Genomic DNA, 15973 nt, shown 5'->3' on the forward strand with positions numbered 1-15973 from the left:
GGGCACAAGAGGGCGCCCCAACACAAGGTATTACGCTCCATGCTCAGGAGAGAGGCTTTTGGAGAGGAGCGGCTGCAGTCCTTCCAAGGCACCACCAGGGGGCGCGATGCGACCTCCATTGCAATAATCGATTCCTAGCGCTAAGGGGAGCTTGGGAAAGTGGCATTTTGGATTGCAAACCGTAGAATGGTCCCAGAAGCTCAAGGTCTGTGGATCTCACCTTTGGTATAATAGATTAGGCAAGGGGGCGGGAATAGGTCAAAAGGCTGCAGGGGTCGAGGGGTTCCAGTGTTTGGGGGAGGACAGAGGTCTAAAGGCTGCCACGCTCGGCCTCCATCACTCTGTGCCCAGTGGTGCCCTGTGTGTGGTGGCACATGGATTTGATTGTGTAATGCGGCTTGTTTCTGTCTTCATGCTGTGCTTCGTTGAAATGAAGAGTAATGTCCGTTTTAGTTCTAGGTTGCTTTTATTGTGGCACAGTGTGCTCTGCCCACAGAATGCAGTGTTTGAAGCAACCAATAAATACAGCCAATGAGAAAACCCCTCCAGTGGGACCCCTCCCAGGCCAACGCTAGAGGCCTTTGCAACCCAGTCCCAGTGCATGAAGAGAACCACCCCAGCAAACCATGGCAGTTGCCACAGCCCTTGAAAACACCCTCCCCTCCCCTGCACCACTGCGTCTGGCAACTGTTGCGCTGCTCTCTGCTTGTGGGACCTCATCCCAGCGGTGGGGCGATGGATCTGGTGCCAAGTCTGAAGGGCCCCCCATCGCCTTCCGGTTCCTCTTCCGGTTCCTCCGGGGGAGAGACTCGCATGCCCAGCTTGGCCTCCACCCGCCAGAGCCGGCTTTGGACAGCCTGCAGGTTGTCTTGCATGGCCTTCAGAGACTTGAGGCACTCCTGGCAGCTCCGGAGGTCCTTCTTCCCTGCAAAGGGTAAGGGGTATCTGTGTGTGAAGGCAGCAAGACCAGCAACAAGACCAGAAGGGAAACTGTTGTGCCTGGAAGCAGCTGCCCACCAAAGGAGCAGGCATACATTGTTGGGCATCACCCCACCGCTTCCACATTTTCTGTCTGTCCTGGTTTTGCCAGACTGAGAGGGAGAGATGTAGGCCTCCAAAGGCCCCCACCCCAACCAGGTCTCCTTTCTCCAGTCCCTTGGGAGGGAGGTTCCAGCAGGTGCTGCCATAACCACATCCCAGCAGATCTGGGCTGCCTTGCTAAAAGGCCAGGAGAAGGGGAGACAGAGGCCCCTTTGGAAGGGCCCCAGAGCCGGCCTGAGCAGAGGGCAATGGGGCGGGCGAGGGGGGTCTGGGCTACTTACGTTCCTGGCAGTGGAAGGACTGAAACTCTCTCACTGCCTCCAGCTCTCTCACGAGGGTCAGCATCTCCTGGTGGGCGTCCGGAGGGGTCAGTGCAGGTCCGGGGGACTGTCTGTCGGCTGGAGGGAGACCCTTGGAGAGCAGCGGGGCCGCAAGAGCCTTGCCTGTGAGAAGAGGAGAAGAACAGCAGGGCTCAGGGAGGGATGCAGAGGACCCATCATCCCCAGGTCCTGCCTCCCCTTTCTGATATGTACCTTCCTGAGCTGCTTCTCTGTCCAATGGAGACGCTGAGGGAGGCTGAGATGGACGGCCTGGAGGTATGAATGAAAGAGATCAGTGGAAGGGAAATCTGCATGGAACAGGCAGCTGGGTGGCCCTTCCGCCAGCGCCCCTCACAGATTACTATGGGCCCCATGGGTCCAGTGGGGCTTGATGCTGCTGCTGAGCCCCTTCTTTCTGAGGGCTGCTTTGGGGGTGTCAGGTGCCAGGTGAGTTGCGCTTGACTTGCTAAAGGAGCCCTAAAACCAAGCCTCCCCCTGGACCCCACTTACCTTCCGGCATAGCGGCCTCTGCCCCACGCTGCCCTTCCTCTTCCTCCTCTTCGGCTTCTCCTGGCTCCCCATTTCCTTCCAGCCTGGACACAGGAGCAAAGAATCCCTGGCCCCATATCTCCATCAAAGAGGGCCCCCAATGATCATGGGGGAGTGGGGGGCTAGGCGGCTGAGATCCCCTCCCTCTGGGCTCCCCTTCCAGATCACAGCCCCACCAGTCTGGCTCCTTTCCTGGGCCCCAAAGGGTTGCAGGAGTCGGGGTTCAAAAGGCGCCATCCTCACCTTGAGTGTTTCTTGTAGCTGGATCTGGAAGTGGAGAGGGAAGACAAGTGAGCAATTTGGGAACCGCATCAGCTCCTTCTTCCCCCAAATCGGATGAATGTGGGGAATGGCTCTGGGGAGGGATCATGGGGCTCAGAGAGGTGCAAGGCCAGGCCACTGGGGAGCCAGAGAAGAGAGTGGCCCTCCATTCCCAGCTCCTGTCTATGGCCCACTGGGGACCTCAGTGACCCCCAGACCCAGCTGCCGAGGGGAGAAGGGAGGGCATTTGGGTGGGAAGTGGGGAGGCTGCTTTGCCCTATGGGTCTAGAAGGAAGGAGCTCTCCCATCACAGCTGCTCCTCTGCCAGGTGTTGGCCCTGAAGGCGCCCCGCTGCCCCTTCCTTCCTTCCTTCCTCACCGAAGGCGAAGGTGGCTCCAGAGCCAGGCCCGCATGGCGCAGCTGAGGAGGCCCCAGGGAGGCCTTCTGCTCAGAATCCTGCAGCCAGAGGTCAGCCCAGAGGGTTCCAGACGGTTGTGAGGTCAGCGCTGCCTGGTCCGTGGCTGGCCGCCTGGCCTCTGACCTCCCAGCAGAAGGGAAGCCTCCAGGCCCCAGTGGAAGAGCCAGGGGGAATGTGGTAGACCAGGATAAACCCAAGGCAGAGAGCTGCCCGGCCTCTTTGGCTGGAATTGCCACATGGTTTCCTGGCCTTTGCCAGCAGCAAAGGATTTGGCATTTCCCGTGCGGAGCTCTTGTCGGAGGCAAAGGGAGGCTGCAGCCGTGCGGAAGGGCCAGTGCCCTTTGACCCCGCTTTGGCTGCATCCATCCAGTGCAGTGCTCTTGTGTCCTCCCTGACGGAGAAGGCTGTCACACAGAACTACAACTCCCAGGATTCCATGGCAGAGGGAGGGGAGGGCTGGGAGGCTCAGCAGGGCCAGCCCTGGATGGCACTTGGAGGGGACTTCCTTCCAAGGGCCCAACTGGCCAAGGCTCTCTGGGGTCAATGAGGGTCAGAGGTCAGAGGGCCATTTCTTGCTGTGGTCACTCAGGGCTAATAACAACAACAGCAGCCACTATTCAATCATTATCATAATACTAATTATGGTGTAATAATCCTATTAACAGACGTTGCTGCTGCTGCCTTTGATAATGGCTCTTAACCCCTTTGGACAAAGCCAGGGGGTTACCCCTTCCCTTCTTCTTCCGGACGTGACGTCAGGCGCTGCCCCAACACTCAAGGTCCAGGCGGAGCTGTGCTTTGCCTACGGCGCACGCGCAGACCTCGCTCCTCCCCCTCTTCCGTGACGCAATCCCATCCCCTCCAATCACCGCCCGGGAGAGAACCATAGAGTTGCGAGGGACGGAGCGGGAATCCCTGAAGAGGCGTGGCCTAGATGGAGCTCCTCCTCCTCCTCCTCTTGGCGGAAGTGACGATTCCCGGGGTGAGTCAGGGCTGGTGGGCGGCGGCGGAGAGGCGTTTCCGTTTCCGGTGGCTGAAGGTGGGGGTGGGAGAGGGCCTCCTCCGAGGAAGAAAGTGGCAGAGAAAGAAAAGGAGGAACGGAGGAAGGAAAGAAGGAAGGAAGGAAAGAAGGAGGGAAGGAAGCAAGCAGCCGCCGCCGGACGGAGCGAGCCAAGCAGCCCCCGCCGCCGCCGCCTTTGGGGCGAAGGTGAGGAGGAGGAGCCCCGGAGGCAGCGAGGCCCAGAGGGAGCGAGGGAGGAGGAGGCGGACCCGGAGGGGACTCCGCGGAGGGAAGGGGGCCGGGGCCCTGGAGAGGGAAGGGAGGGCCCTCGTTCCGCCTGGCAGCCTCTGCTCGGAAGCGCCCTCCAGGAGTGGCTCTTGGACGGCTCCCACCGGGAGTCCTTCCTGAGGCTGAGGCCCAGGCGCTTCCCGTGGAGCTGGAAGGGAGGCCCCTGCTTCAAAGGCGGACCCTGGGCTCCTGCGGGGCTTAGGAAGCGGGAAGGGAAGGGAAGGGAAGGGAAGGGGTCCTCTCTCCCCGGGAGCCCTCTGGTGGTTTGCTCCGCTGCGTCCTTTGCTGGGGCTCTGGAGCCAGGCGCCGCCACTGCTGGAGCTTCTGCCCGAGGCCCCAGAGGCTTCCCCTCGGAGGGGCCGCTTTGCTGGCCCTGCCCTGCCCTGCCCTTCCCTTCCCGGGCAGCGGGCAAAGGCTATGGCTGTGGAAGGGAAGGCTGTCGGTGGCAGGGGAGGGAGGCGAGCCCTTTATGGCTCCCTTATCAGCCCTGGGCTCCTCTCTCCAGCCTCCAGGGGTTGCTCTGGGCCTGGAATAGCCTCCCGCTGACTTCACTGTTCAAACACGGGTGCGGCGGACGGAGGGGAAGGAGGCCAGCAAGGAAACGCTCCAGGCTTCCTTATGGAGGGAGGGAAGGCTGGCTCCTGGGGGTGGACTTTGCCAGGGAGGAAGGCTGGTCTCCCTCCTGGCAGATGCCCTCTTTCCCCCGAAGGCAGAACCGCTGCAGAGGCCCTTGGCTGCTGGGCTCAGCGCTTGGGAGCCGTGGCTCTTCCTTGGCCTGGGGAGGTCTCCTCTGTTACGGTTCCCTGGGGTCCAAGCATTAGGCTTTTCCTTGGGGCCAGCACCTGGGAGCAGACATTGCTGGAAGGAAGGGCTTTGCACCTTTCCCTTCTAGGAACGCGGTAGGAGTAAGGAAGGTGAGGCTGCTGTTGATGCCAGCTCCATTAAGACCTTTACAAGTGCTTGTTTTCCTTCAAGACGTAGACAGGGCAGGCCCCTCTTTTGCCTCTCCCTTGTGGGGAGGGCGATGGAGGGAGGGAGCCCCACCGCCAACGACCAACAGCCAGACGAACCCTTTTCCTTTGGGGCTCTTCCCCTCCACTCCCATCTCCCTTGGCTGGCTGTCTTCCCTGGGCTGAAGAAGAAGCTGAAGGGATGTGAAATGCTGGGGCTTGGGATCTGTAGTTGGAAGCTTATAGGGAGGGAGCATTGTGCAGTTTCAGGTTTTGGCAAAGCAGCAAAGGCGCTGATGGGTCTGGGCTTCAGGGGAGGATGGCTGGCGTGTGGCTTCTTTGGGGGAAGGAGTGGGATCAGTCAGAAGATGGGGCTCAGAGCATATAGATACATTAAGGTATAATTGTGCTTTCTCTCCTCTCCCCATTCCGCAATGGCGCTCTCCAGCAGGAACAGGAAAATGAAGGCAGGTTGTCCCATTGTGGAGAAGCCGGAAGCAGGCGGAGGTAAGATGTGGCCCTTGGAGGTCCTTGAGCTTTATCTTGTTGCCTTCTTCCTCTGCAAACGGTCCTTGGAAACGCCGGAGGGGCCTTGGGCTGATTCAGGCCGTGACTCTTTGCTTAGAGTACTCTTGCATGGCAGGGCTATTAGCACCCTTTTGGCATGGCATTGCCAGCATAACTGCCTGCCAGTCTTGAGCTTTGTTGGAGGTCTTCTTGATGTAAAAGAAGCTGGTGCCTAAGTAAACGTGACCCGCGGGGTCTTGTCGGCTGGGAGTGACAGGGGAGGAAGAAAGGGACCGGGGGCAGCCATAAACCTCTTGGTGGAGAGAGGAGCTGGAGATAAGAGGCTGTGATTTCCCCATGAGCACCCACCGCACCTTGTGGTATTTTCTGCAGTGCTCCTTGTGATATTTCTGTGGGGGATGTCAAGCTTCTTGGCTAAACAGGGGTGTTACATACACAGCCTGGACACACACAATGCTTCTGCTGTATTGATTCTGCTCAAGGATACGTTTTTGTGGCTGAAAGTAAACAGATGGCAGGTAGGTTATTTACGCGACTGCATCATTAGTTCCTACTTGTGAACTTGAGATTTGTTTCTGTTAAAAGAATGGTTCAAAGTAACTTAGGAAAGTAGCAGGAGGGCTGGATGGCTAAAGCATTGCGAGAGACTGACTCATGTTTATATTGATGGGGGAAATGAGATTTTTGGTTGGGGGGGGGTCTCTCTGGCTGACAGTTCCCTCTGTTGCTTTTGGCTGTTCAGGCTACCACTTCCCAGACTGGGCCTACAAGACTGAGTCCAGCCCAGGCTCCCGGCAGATCCAGCTCTGGCACTTCATCCTGGAGCTGCTGCAGAAGGAGGAATTCCGACACGTCATTGCCTGGCAGCAGGGCGAATACGGGGAGTTTGTCATCAAAGACCCCGATGAGGTGGCCCGCCTGTGGGGCCGGAGGAAGTGCAAGCCCCAGATGAACTACGACAAGCTGAGCCGGGCCCTCAGGTGAGAACCTTAATACTAGCAAATGATGGAGATGCTGGGGGTGGTGGCTGGTCCACCGTTAGAGAAAACTATGTGGATCGTGGAAGCAGGCAGCTGTGCTAAAGAGAGGAGGGCTCCAAATCTAGAGGAAGCTGGGCCGTTGGCAAGGTTGGCACAGGCAGGGGTTCTTTTCCATTTGGTCCTCAAATGTCCATCTTCAGCTGACCATCTATGGATTACCTTGGACTAGTTTGGCTGCCTGATGCTGGGGGCATAGTGGGGGTTAGGGGGACGACCCATTGCAATCCTTGCCTTCCAGGAGGCAGTCTGTAATGCAAGGTAGGATGGACTTTGTGATGTGTCCCCCAGACTCAGCACAAGGGCCCAGCTCACTATCACTGTGCACCTGACTGGCATGGCACAACAAGCCCTGCAATATCCGTCCTTGTGCCTTCCTCATTGCTGTACCCAGTCTCCTGTCAGGGCCAAAGAACATCTCCCTTGACTTTTGCTCCTGGGAAGCTGTGGCTGGCAGCTGGGTGCCCTCTGATCCTTCTGTGGTGGCATGGGCTGAAATAAACAAGGAAGTAAGGGCCAAGATTTGCATAACAGAGTAGGAAGGAAATAAGACAGGGAAGAATGCCAGCAGAGGCCTTGATCTACGGGAGGGGGAGCCAAGGTCTTCCCTGGGATTCCTCCACTGTCCTCAAAATGACACTGGGAGGTGAACCAACAGAACTGGTTTGATTGGCCAGGAGGAAGACAAAAAGGAAGCAATGTTCTGTCTGTCTGTCTCCACACACGCAGCTCTTGATGGTCCAGTGGCTGTCCAGGTGAGCATACTGCTTCTTTAGCAAGGTGCATACTCACTTCCTTTTCCGTTGTTTTGGCAGATACTACTACAACAAGAGAATCCTGCACAAGACAAAAGGGAAAAGGTTCACCTACAAGTTCAACTTCAATAAGCTGGTGATGCCCAATTACCCCTTCATTAACATCCGACCCACCGGTGAGCAGGAAACGTATTTTTCACTTTTCAGACATGGCTGGTGGCCCTCGTTCAGTGGAAATTTGGGGGCTTGAAAGTAGCAGCATCAGTAGGTAGAGGGGTGCACTGCCTGCCATTTAGTTTCCACCCTTCTGGGTCAGATTCGAGATTTATCTGGGGCAGCCCTTGGGTTTATGGCTGGAACAAGCTTTCTTTTTCTAATGCCTTGTGTGAAGGGAAGCCAACACTGTATCAGATGATAGGGCCATTCTTTGACCAAGTCTTCCGCTGAGCTTCAGCAGATCTTTTTTATGTGTGTTTCTCATGGAATGATAAAATTGTAGAGTTGGAAAGGACCTGAAAGGCCATCACCCCAGTACGCAGCTACAGTACTCTGAAAGTACTGTCCTCCTGAAAGATGGCCATCCAATGGCTGTTTAAAGACTTCCAAAGAAAGGGAGCGTCTGCCCCAGGTTAGGAGATGGGGCTGTGCTTTGCAACTGCATAGGGAGCTGTTGGGGATAATCTCCAAAACGCAGACAGAAAAATGAACAGGGAAGCACCTGCCACGGACTCATGGGGAGATGGCTTCGATCTCCTCTTTTGGCTGCCTCTTGAGAGGCACCTTGTTCTTGCAGCTCCTGGCCTGTGCCAAGCAAAGACTGGTGCCTAAGAAGCACAGCTGCCATGAGGAGCCGCTGGAACCCGGGGCATTTTGCAGGGAGAGGTTGGCTCCACTCAGCCGTGTCTCTCTGCTTGTTGAGAGACTCAACCCTGCATCCTGATGCCTTCTGAACTACAGCTGGAAGGTTAGGGGGGGGGCTTCCCTTGTCACCTTTGCAAAGACGGCAAAGGCCCTCTCTCCCAAAAGGCTAATTTCTACACACACACACACACACACCATTTTTGGTAGGGGCAGGGGTTAAGCTGTGGCAGTGTGTTTCCATTTATTGCATTTCTGTAGTGGCATTTTCTTGTTTGTCAAGAGGGGCTCCTTTGACAACTAGTTTCCTTCAATGTGGAGAACCAGCTTCAGAGGGCTGGCTGTGGAGTGCAGAGCAGCTCCCCGCTTTTGCCAGGGACAAGATGACTTGGGGAACAAGTCTGGGCAGTGCCTGCCTGCCTATGCCGTTGCTCACCTGGGTGGCTTTTCCCCTCTTGGGCACACCCTGCCTTCCCTAAGGCTGGCATTGAACGGGCCGAAGAGGAGGCGGTGGCTGCTGGAGTCCTGGAAGGCAGCTCAGGTTTGCCGCTTGTTCTCTTTCCTCTTGCCTGGGGAGGGCAAGGGAGACTGACGCATTGGTCCAGTTGTGGGGAGGATGAGAGAGCCAACGTCAGACTGGTTTGGCAGAGATGGAGGAGGAAGTGGCATTTCCCCTTGAGATGCCATGAGATGCCATGTGGGGCAGGCAACCCAAATGGCGAGGCAAGACTGGGGCTTTCATACAACACAGGACAGGAGCTGTGTCCATTGTGCAATGTCACATGTCTGAGAGAGGCTTGACTCCTCTTTACTTGTTTTGTGTGTTTTGAGGGTCCAGGGAGGAGAAATTTGTGAACAAACACTGCAAATCATATTTAGAAATAGTCTTTAATGACAAAACAACATAAACTGAATAACAAAATGGTGTGTTTGCAGAGTCATAGGAAAATGGAACTGAGGATTCCCCACAAAAGGCCATCAGTGTGTGAGACACGCTGACAGATTTGGTGATTGGCAAACATCTGGTCAATTTCTAGGTGCTCTGTTTCTATTGTTATGCCTTTTATACTGTGTAAATAAGTCTATAGTTGTTGCCATGCCCTTCTATATGTTGCCATTCTGTGGCATCACCAAAGCCAATTTGGTCTAGCATCTTATTGCCATAGAGGCTGCTATTGCTACCAACGTGGTCCTGACCTCTGTCCGGTCTTCTTCCTCCTCCCAGGCGTGGTCCCACAGAGTGCTCCTCCCGTGCCCACGGCTTCTTCTCGCTTCCACTTTCCTCCTCTGGACAGCCACTCTCCCACTGAAGAATCCCAGCCTGGCCGCTTCTCCGGCAGACCCTTGGTGCCCCCATCTGGCACAGAGGCTCTCAATAATGGCGTAATCGGTGAGAAGTCATCTCCTGTGCCTGAGATGGACGGTGGCTCCCCAGACTGGCGTCGCAGCATGGACCCCCTGGTCTCTCGCAACAACTCCTCCGCTGCTGCTGCCGCCACTGCCTCCTTGGGTGGCGTGGGCCCCCAGAAGCGTAAGCCGGACTTGGTGCTTCCTCTCTTCGGCCGGTCGGGGATGTACCCTGACCCGCACAGCCCGTTTGCAGTCTCCCCGCTGCCATCCCGTGGAGGGGTGCTGAACGTTCCCATCTCGCCTGCCTTGTCCCTGACACCCACCTTCTTCTCCTACAGCCCCTCTCCCAGCATGAGCCCCTTTGCGGCGGGGGGCAGCTGCTTCTCCTTCAGCCCCGAGGAGATGAAGCACTACCTCCACTCACAGGCCTGCTCAGTCTTCAACTACCACCTGAGCCCCCGGACCTTCCCTCGCTACCCAGGCCTGTTTATGCCCCCCATCCATTGCCCCCCTCAGGTGCCTCCGGAAGATCAGCACCCCTTCCCCATTAAGCTGCAGCCCCCGCCGGTTGGGCGCAAGAACCGAGAGCGGCAGGAGAGTGGCGGTGGCAGCGGAGGGGGGCCCGGGGCTTCCCAGCCACCTTTGGCATCACCTGTCCAGATTAAGACGGAGCCCATCTTGGACCAGGAGCCAGAGCGCAGCTCGTCACCAGAGGGAGACCAGGTGGGGCAGGAGGAAGGCGCCAGCACAGCTGAGGGTACCAAGAGCCAGGAACAGGAGAAGGATGCTCTCTTTGCTAGGCCGGTTGCCCCCTCATGGGCTGCAGCTTCGCCGTCCCCCAGCCAGGCCAACGTCCCAGCCATCGAGAAACCGAAGCAAGAGGAAGGAGCGAGCGAGAGACCCAGCCCCCAGGAATCCATGGGGGAGCCGGGCCCCCCAGAAAAGAGGGAGGATGCTGTGATGCCCCCGAAGCTGCGCCTGAAGCGCCGCTGGAATGGCGACCGGCAGGCAGAGATTTCCGAGGAGGGCCAGGGCAGACACTCCTTCTGGGGAGGTCGTCTGGACACCCCTCACATCCTCCTGGCCCCCAAGGCTGCCATGGATACTTAGACTGGCGGGGGCTCTTCTGTTGGCATGTAACAAGGTTGGCCTGGCTGGGGCTGCAGCAGCGAGAGAGGAGGAGAAAGAGAAGGAAAAGGGGGCTGGAATGGTTTGCTAAAGTCTAGACATTTTTGCGGGGAGGGGTTTGCTTTACGCGTGTGTGTGCGTGTGTGTGCGCATGTTAATTGCAGGTAAAACGCGGTCTGCCATGTTTGGAGGGACGGGTGGAGGGGTCCCAAAGGGGAGGTTTGCCTCGCGGGCAGAAAGCCCCTTGGTCACGTCTGCAGCAAAAGGACTCCTGAACCCACTCCTCCGCCTAACCTCCCCCCTTTTTATCTATAGCATTTTATAGAAGCAAGAACCTGCCTGAATGTATATAAATTACTTTTCTAGGGAGGCTGGTCAATGAAATTGAGGAAGATTTCGTCTCTGTTCAGAACTGGAATGTGTCTTGTGTCAAAACAGGAAACAAGAGATGTTATTGTGGGGAGGGGGATGAAACATTGCACTGTCTTTTAATTTTTTAAAGTGGAAATTGCAGGAAGAGAAAACTGAAACACAAAGCCAGCTGCAGGCCATCCATCGCCCAGAGAGAGCCCCGTGGGGCTGGTGCGATGGGGCTTTGCAACCCTTAAGTGTTACTTTCGGGAGGGTTTTGGGGGGAGGAGGGACGGTAACGCTTAAGGGGATATTTTCACAAATACTGAAGAAGCCATGATGGGGAGTCATTTTAAGATCTTTTCAGGGATGGGAGAGGAATGTGGAAGTAAAATATATATATCTCTATATAAGAAAACAAAAAACCAGATGCCTTTAATAAGCTGTGCTCCTTGCTTTCCCTTTGTGGTTGCTGTGGGTGAGGAGGGGTCTGCTTAGGAGCACCCCAAGAGACAGGTTGGGGGGCTCCCAGGATGGAGGACAGGTGGGCTCCCCGGTCCTTTTCTGTCTTGCCTTAACTCTGCTCCTGTGGGAGGCCAGTGTCAGGGAAAGGGAGGCTCTTCCGCTCAGCCAAAGGGGAAGGCTGGGCCGTGCCAGGGGGCTCCAGTGGCCTTTGCCTTGGTGTGTCTTGGGGGGGCCACTGGAGGAGGAGCCTGCAGAGGGGGCCAGGCACTGCTCAGGGGATCAAGTCAGCCTGGGGAGGGGGGCCTTGTGGTTCAAATGCATTGGTGATGGTGCTGCAGAGTTTGGGATTGGGATTGGGAGGGAGGGAGGGCGGGAAAGCCAGGGTCTGGGCAGGTGGATCAGCCCCAGCTGCCAGGGAGTCTGCTGTCTCTAGGGAGATTGGGCCTTTGTCGGTTCGGGAGGGAAGCTACCACCTCCTGGCTTCTGTGCTAAAGAAGGCACCTTTGCAGGGGGCCTGACCTCCCTTGGTTGGAAGGAGGCCTTAAGCACGGTTGTGCTTGACCTCTGATGCTGGGAGATTTGTTGCAAAGGGGGAGACCTCCAGACCTCCTTAGAGATCCTCTGTGGTTGGAGAGAGAGAGAGAGTGTGTGTGTGTGTGAAGGGGGCCATTGCTGGGCTTGCTGCCCCTCTCAGAGTTTGCTTCTGTGCCCAGCCGCCTCTCCCCTGCCCTGGGCAGCCTGGCTGAATGAACCCTGGGAGGACTGGGCTGTTAGTTGTGGAGAGATGGGGTGGGGGCATGTTCCCTAAGTAAGTGAGCCGGCCAGCTGGCAGCCACTTTTGGAGGGAGTATATCCCCTTGTGAAGGGCATCAAGAGAGCTGTTTGGAGGCCACTGGTTGGGGGGGGGGCACTGGTCAGGGGGCTACTGTTGTTGGGAGTGCATGCCTTGTGTGCTGGCTGGTTGCTCACTCCTGTGCCCAGGGGAGGGGGGGTACGCTGTTTCTGTGCCCAGGGAAGAGTGCCATAGAGTTTGCCTGGCACTTCTGTCCCTTGGCCAGAGCACCCCTCCCCCCGGTCTGGGACTTGGACCCCTTCCCCACCCACATGTTACAGCCATACCCACCTCTCCAGTTTGCAGTAGGGCGGAGGCCTCTGGGGCGCTCCAGAGCACCCCCAAAGTGGAAGGGGCTGGCAGAGGGCCCCCTTTAAAACTCAGGAATTGAAACACGGGGCCTTTTTGGATCAGGACATATGAACCTTCCCTACCCAATAGTACCCAAGTGCCGGAATCAAAGTGGGGCTGGTGGTGGGGCTCATTCCGTGGGGAGGGCAGGAAGTAAGAGTGTCCCCAGTGTTATCTTTCCCAGTCCTCCCAATTGGCTCCCCCCCTCCTTTTTGGTCCCTCTCCCTCCTTTGATAGCCCTTGTCTTGCAAAACTGCCTGCTTGCTTCAGGGACGAAAGGGCTCTCAGGGTCTGGGGGGGGTGATGGTGGATGGGGCAGCCCCACTTGCTCCATCTGCCACTGGCTCAGGGAGATGCTGCTCTGGCTTTGAGAAGGGTGATGATAGCAGGGCAAGCCAGTGCATGCTCCCCCCGTTCTCCCGTCTGGGTGCGCTTGCATGCCAGGGGCTTTTTTAACTTAAGAGGAAGGACCATGCAGGGAAACGGAAATGGCTCTTTCTTGTGCCAAATGCCGAGCCTGGTGGATGGAGTCTGGGTGTTGAGGGTACATTAATCTTTTTAGAAACCGTTTTCTGATTTCTTAGCCAGAGAAAACAGTGGGCTGACAGGTGTGTGTGGCGGGGGGGATGAGGACAACATTGAAGCTGTATCTTGCCACCTCCCTCCCCTCTGGAGGAGGAGGCTTTGAGGGTTGCAGGTGGGCCATGCTTGCAGGGCCGCCATCTCAGGTCTAGAAGCACCCTTGGCCAGGGCTCTGGCTCTGTCCCTTAAGGCAGCTCTGGCTCTCCAAAAGAGCAGGCAGTAGCTTCTCGTATGCCCAGAGGGCAAGACTGGCGCAGGGAGGAAGGGGACATGTAGGGCTGTTCCCTCGGAGGTGCCTGGCACTTGGGGCACCTTGCCTGGGGACCTACACAGGGTCCAGCCCTCACTGTCTGGGTCAGTTTCTGCTGACTTTTGGGGACGGATCAAGCCTCTCCCAGGATGGTGCTGGCCCCTGGGTGGTGACTCCGGGAATCCCCCTTTTCCCTGCCCTTCGAGGGAAGCAGCGTACTGAGGTCTGTGTCCTTCCCAGGAAAAGAGGTGCAGAGACTGCCTACCTTCCTTCCTTCCAGGGAGGGCTAGCTTTGATGGACTCCCCTTTCAATTCCATAATTGTTTTGCTTTTCAAAAGCGTTGACTCTTTTACTTTTATTGTTTTCTGGATCGTGGTGGGATTTTAGCAAGAGAGATTTCTTTGCTTTGAAACCTTTCTGATTAGATTTCTTTTCTTTTAAAAAAAACTGTAAAAGTGTTAAAGTGACAAAGTATTTACTGATAACTCTTTTGTCCACAAGACACGGTCCTGTCTTTATGACGATGCTTTGACTCAGCAGGGACTAAATGCGTCCGAGCAGCGGCTCTTAGCTTGAGGTATTTGTCCGTGTAAAGCAGGATTAAAATTGTGTGTAAAGACATGTAAGTAGTCCTCATGCTTTTGTGCAGTGCCTTTAGACGTTCCACTTTCTATAAAGTCTTCAAAAAAAAAAGTTTGCATATATATTATATATATGATGTAATGTTATAGAAATATATGTATAATATACATATTTTTTTCCAGGGGTATCCGATAGCTCTGTATTTTGTTATGGAAGTTGATATGAAAAGTATTTTACCTCAAATTTTAAAAAAGTTAAATAAACCTTTTAAATAAGCTGCCTTGGGTTTCTTCCATCATTCCGTGTTTTTTGCGGGTGTGCCAGGATCCCAGCAGGAGAGTGGCGCGATCGGGTGCCAGTGTTTTGAGGGAAGGCTGAGAGGCGGATGATGGGGACGGTGCGCAGGTGACCATATCGCAGGTGGAGGTGAGTGCCTCGTAAGGAGAGGGCAAAGACCCGGGCAACATGGCTGCTCAGAGCCAAAGCCAGCACCCAGCTTCCCTTCGAAGGCATCTGGTCTAGCCTCTGCTAGTGCAGCGATGGGGCTGGTTAATGCTTGGCTGGCAATGTGGAAGGCTCCTCAGAGAGCAGCCCCCTTTCTCCCTCCAACTGGTGTTCTCCTTCATGGAACAAAGTTCAGGGGGAGAGATGAGCAGCAGGACAACAAGTAGAGGCCTTTGATGGGCCTTTGACATGATGTCTTGGGAATGCTATAGACTATGCGTTGATTACGAATGGGAAAGAGGCCCGGTGGTTAAACTGGCCCTGTGTTGGGAGTGTTCATTCATAATGCCCATTGAACATTTGGCAGTAGGATGTGGGACGAGTGGAGAGAGTCAGCCTTCATTGAGTGAAGCCCAACCTATCCTTGCAGGGAGCAGCTGCCATTCTGACGTTCAAAGGATCATTCCCGGTGGCCTTCCTGCTTCACAGAGCAACCTAAGGAGTGAGGTGGAGAGGTCCCTGCCCTCGAGGCGCTTCCAGTCTTCCTGCCAGTGGCCTGGCAGCAGCTCAGTGGACCGTGGGGTGCCATGCTGGCTCTGCTGCTGGAGCACTCTGCCGTCCCCACAGCCCTTCTCACATTGCTGTCCTCTCTGTTCTCTCTTGAGCTGTCATGTTCTTTGCAAGAGCCCTCAGTCAGGCGATGGAGGGCAGGGAGGGGGGGAGAGGATGGCAATATTGATCTGCTAGATTGCTCAATTTCACTGGTATTGATCAGGTAATTGCTTTATCTCAGTTCTCATTTGGACACGGCATTACTTTTTCTCCTCTCTCTGCTTTCCTGAGTGGCCAAACTCTCTGCTTCTTAGCAAAAGCAAAGTGCAGGCGGGGAGTGGGGTGTCGTTTCATTGCCAAGAGGGTCTTCAATGTCTGAGTGCGCTTCCTGGGCAGGACTGCCACAGCTGAGATGCCCTCCTTTGCACCAAGGGTCTGGGGGAAGAAAACTTTGTAGGCCCATTACCCTCTTCCTTCATTGGTCGTGGGGTCTATGGAAGTCCTAGTCCAGTGCCTCTGGAGGAGTCCAGGTGCAGGAAGGTTGCCACATTCAGTGACACGAACCTGGCCCCCCTCCAGAAGCATTTCCCCACTTGCCCAGCTTGCTTCCCAGGACCACTGAAGTCCCACGGATGAGAGACGATTCTCTTTCCCTGGCCCAGCTGCCTTCCTGGGAGGACAGGATTTCCTGCTGGCAAGGAGGGTTTAGCAAAGGGAGACGTTACTCAGCTGGGGCAGGGATTCTGGGAGTCACAGTCCAAAGTAACCTTTCCAGGTGCAGGAGGGGACTCATGCTGAGGCAACTCCCAAAGCCAACCTGATGCATATCAACCTAAGAGACAGGATTTATGTCCAGAAGATTTGGGCATGGGCTTTCAGGCTAATGACTGGGTGGAGGTCAGGATGCTGGCAAAGCCTGGCTGGGTGACTGTATGGCTGCCCACTGGGCCTCGGCATTTGGAAAGGTCTCTGCGTTTCTGTAGCCAGTCCTGGAGCCGAAGTGTGAAGACGCTGCAGGCAGAACATAGCAGGCAAGGGAAGAAGTAAAGGCTATTCTCTCCCCCTTTTAGGAGAAGGGCC

General features: G+C 55.9%; 2 protein-coding genes across 3 annotated transcripts; one reads left to right on the forward strand and one right to left on the reverse strand.

Moving 5' to 3' along the window:
• Positions 1–487: 487 nt before the first annotated feature.
• Positions 488–3385, reverse strand: LOC149301724 (uncharacterized). 2 transcript variants are annotated; one of them, XM_089483354.1, is made up of 6 exons: positions 2550–3372; positions 2154–2177; positions 1872–1954; positions 1575–1631; positions 1323–1484; positions 488–925 (listed from the first exon to the last, which is right to left on the reverse strand). In XM_089483354.1, exons 1-6 carry the CDS (start codon positions 2582–2584, stop codon positions 717–719), a joined length of 570 nt encoding a protein of 189 aa, XP_089339480.1. In that variant the 5' UTR covers positions 2585–3372; the 3' UTR covers positions 488–716. The 2 variants fall into 2 exon arrangements, with proteins under 2 accessions (XP_089339480.1, XP_089339481.1); XM_089483355.1 differs by having other exon boundaries at positions 1872–2177; positions 3317–3385.
• Positions 3386–3606: 221 nt separating this feature from the next.
• On the forward strand, positions 3607–11595 carry LOC149301725 (ETS translocation variant 3-like). Its single transcript, XM_089483277.1, has 5 exons — positions 3607–3796; positions 5276–5334; positions 6098–6335; positions 7208–7323; positions 9231–11595. Exons 2-5 carry the CDS (start codon positions 5289–5291, stop codon positions 10463–10465), a joined length of 1635 nt encoding a protein of 544 aa, XP_089339403.1. The 5' UTR covers positions 3607–3796; positions 5276–5288; the 3' UTR covers positions 10466–11595.
• The last annotated feature ends 4378 nt before the right edge of the window (positions 11596–15973 follow it).

This window comes from Sceloporus occidentalis, unplaced genomic scaffold, assembly GCF_023333645.1.
Source record: "Sceloporus occidentalis isolate IW3139 unplaced genomic scaffold, rSceOcc1.0.p SCAF_20, whole genome shotgun sequence".
NCBI classification, from domain to species: domain Eukaryota; kingdom Metazoa; phylum Chordata; class Lepidosauria; order Squamata; family Phrynosomatidae; genus Sceloporus; species Sceloporus occidentalis.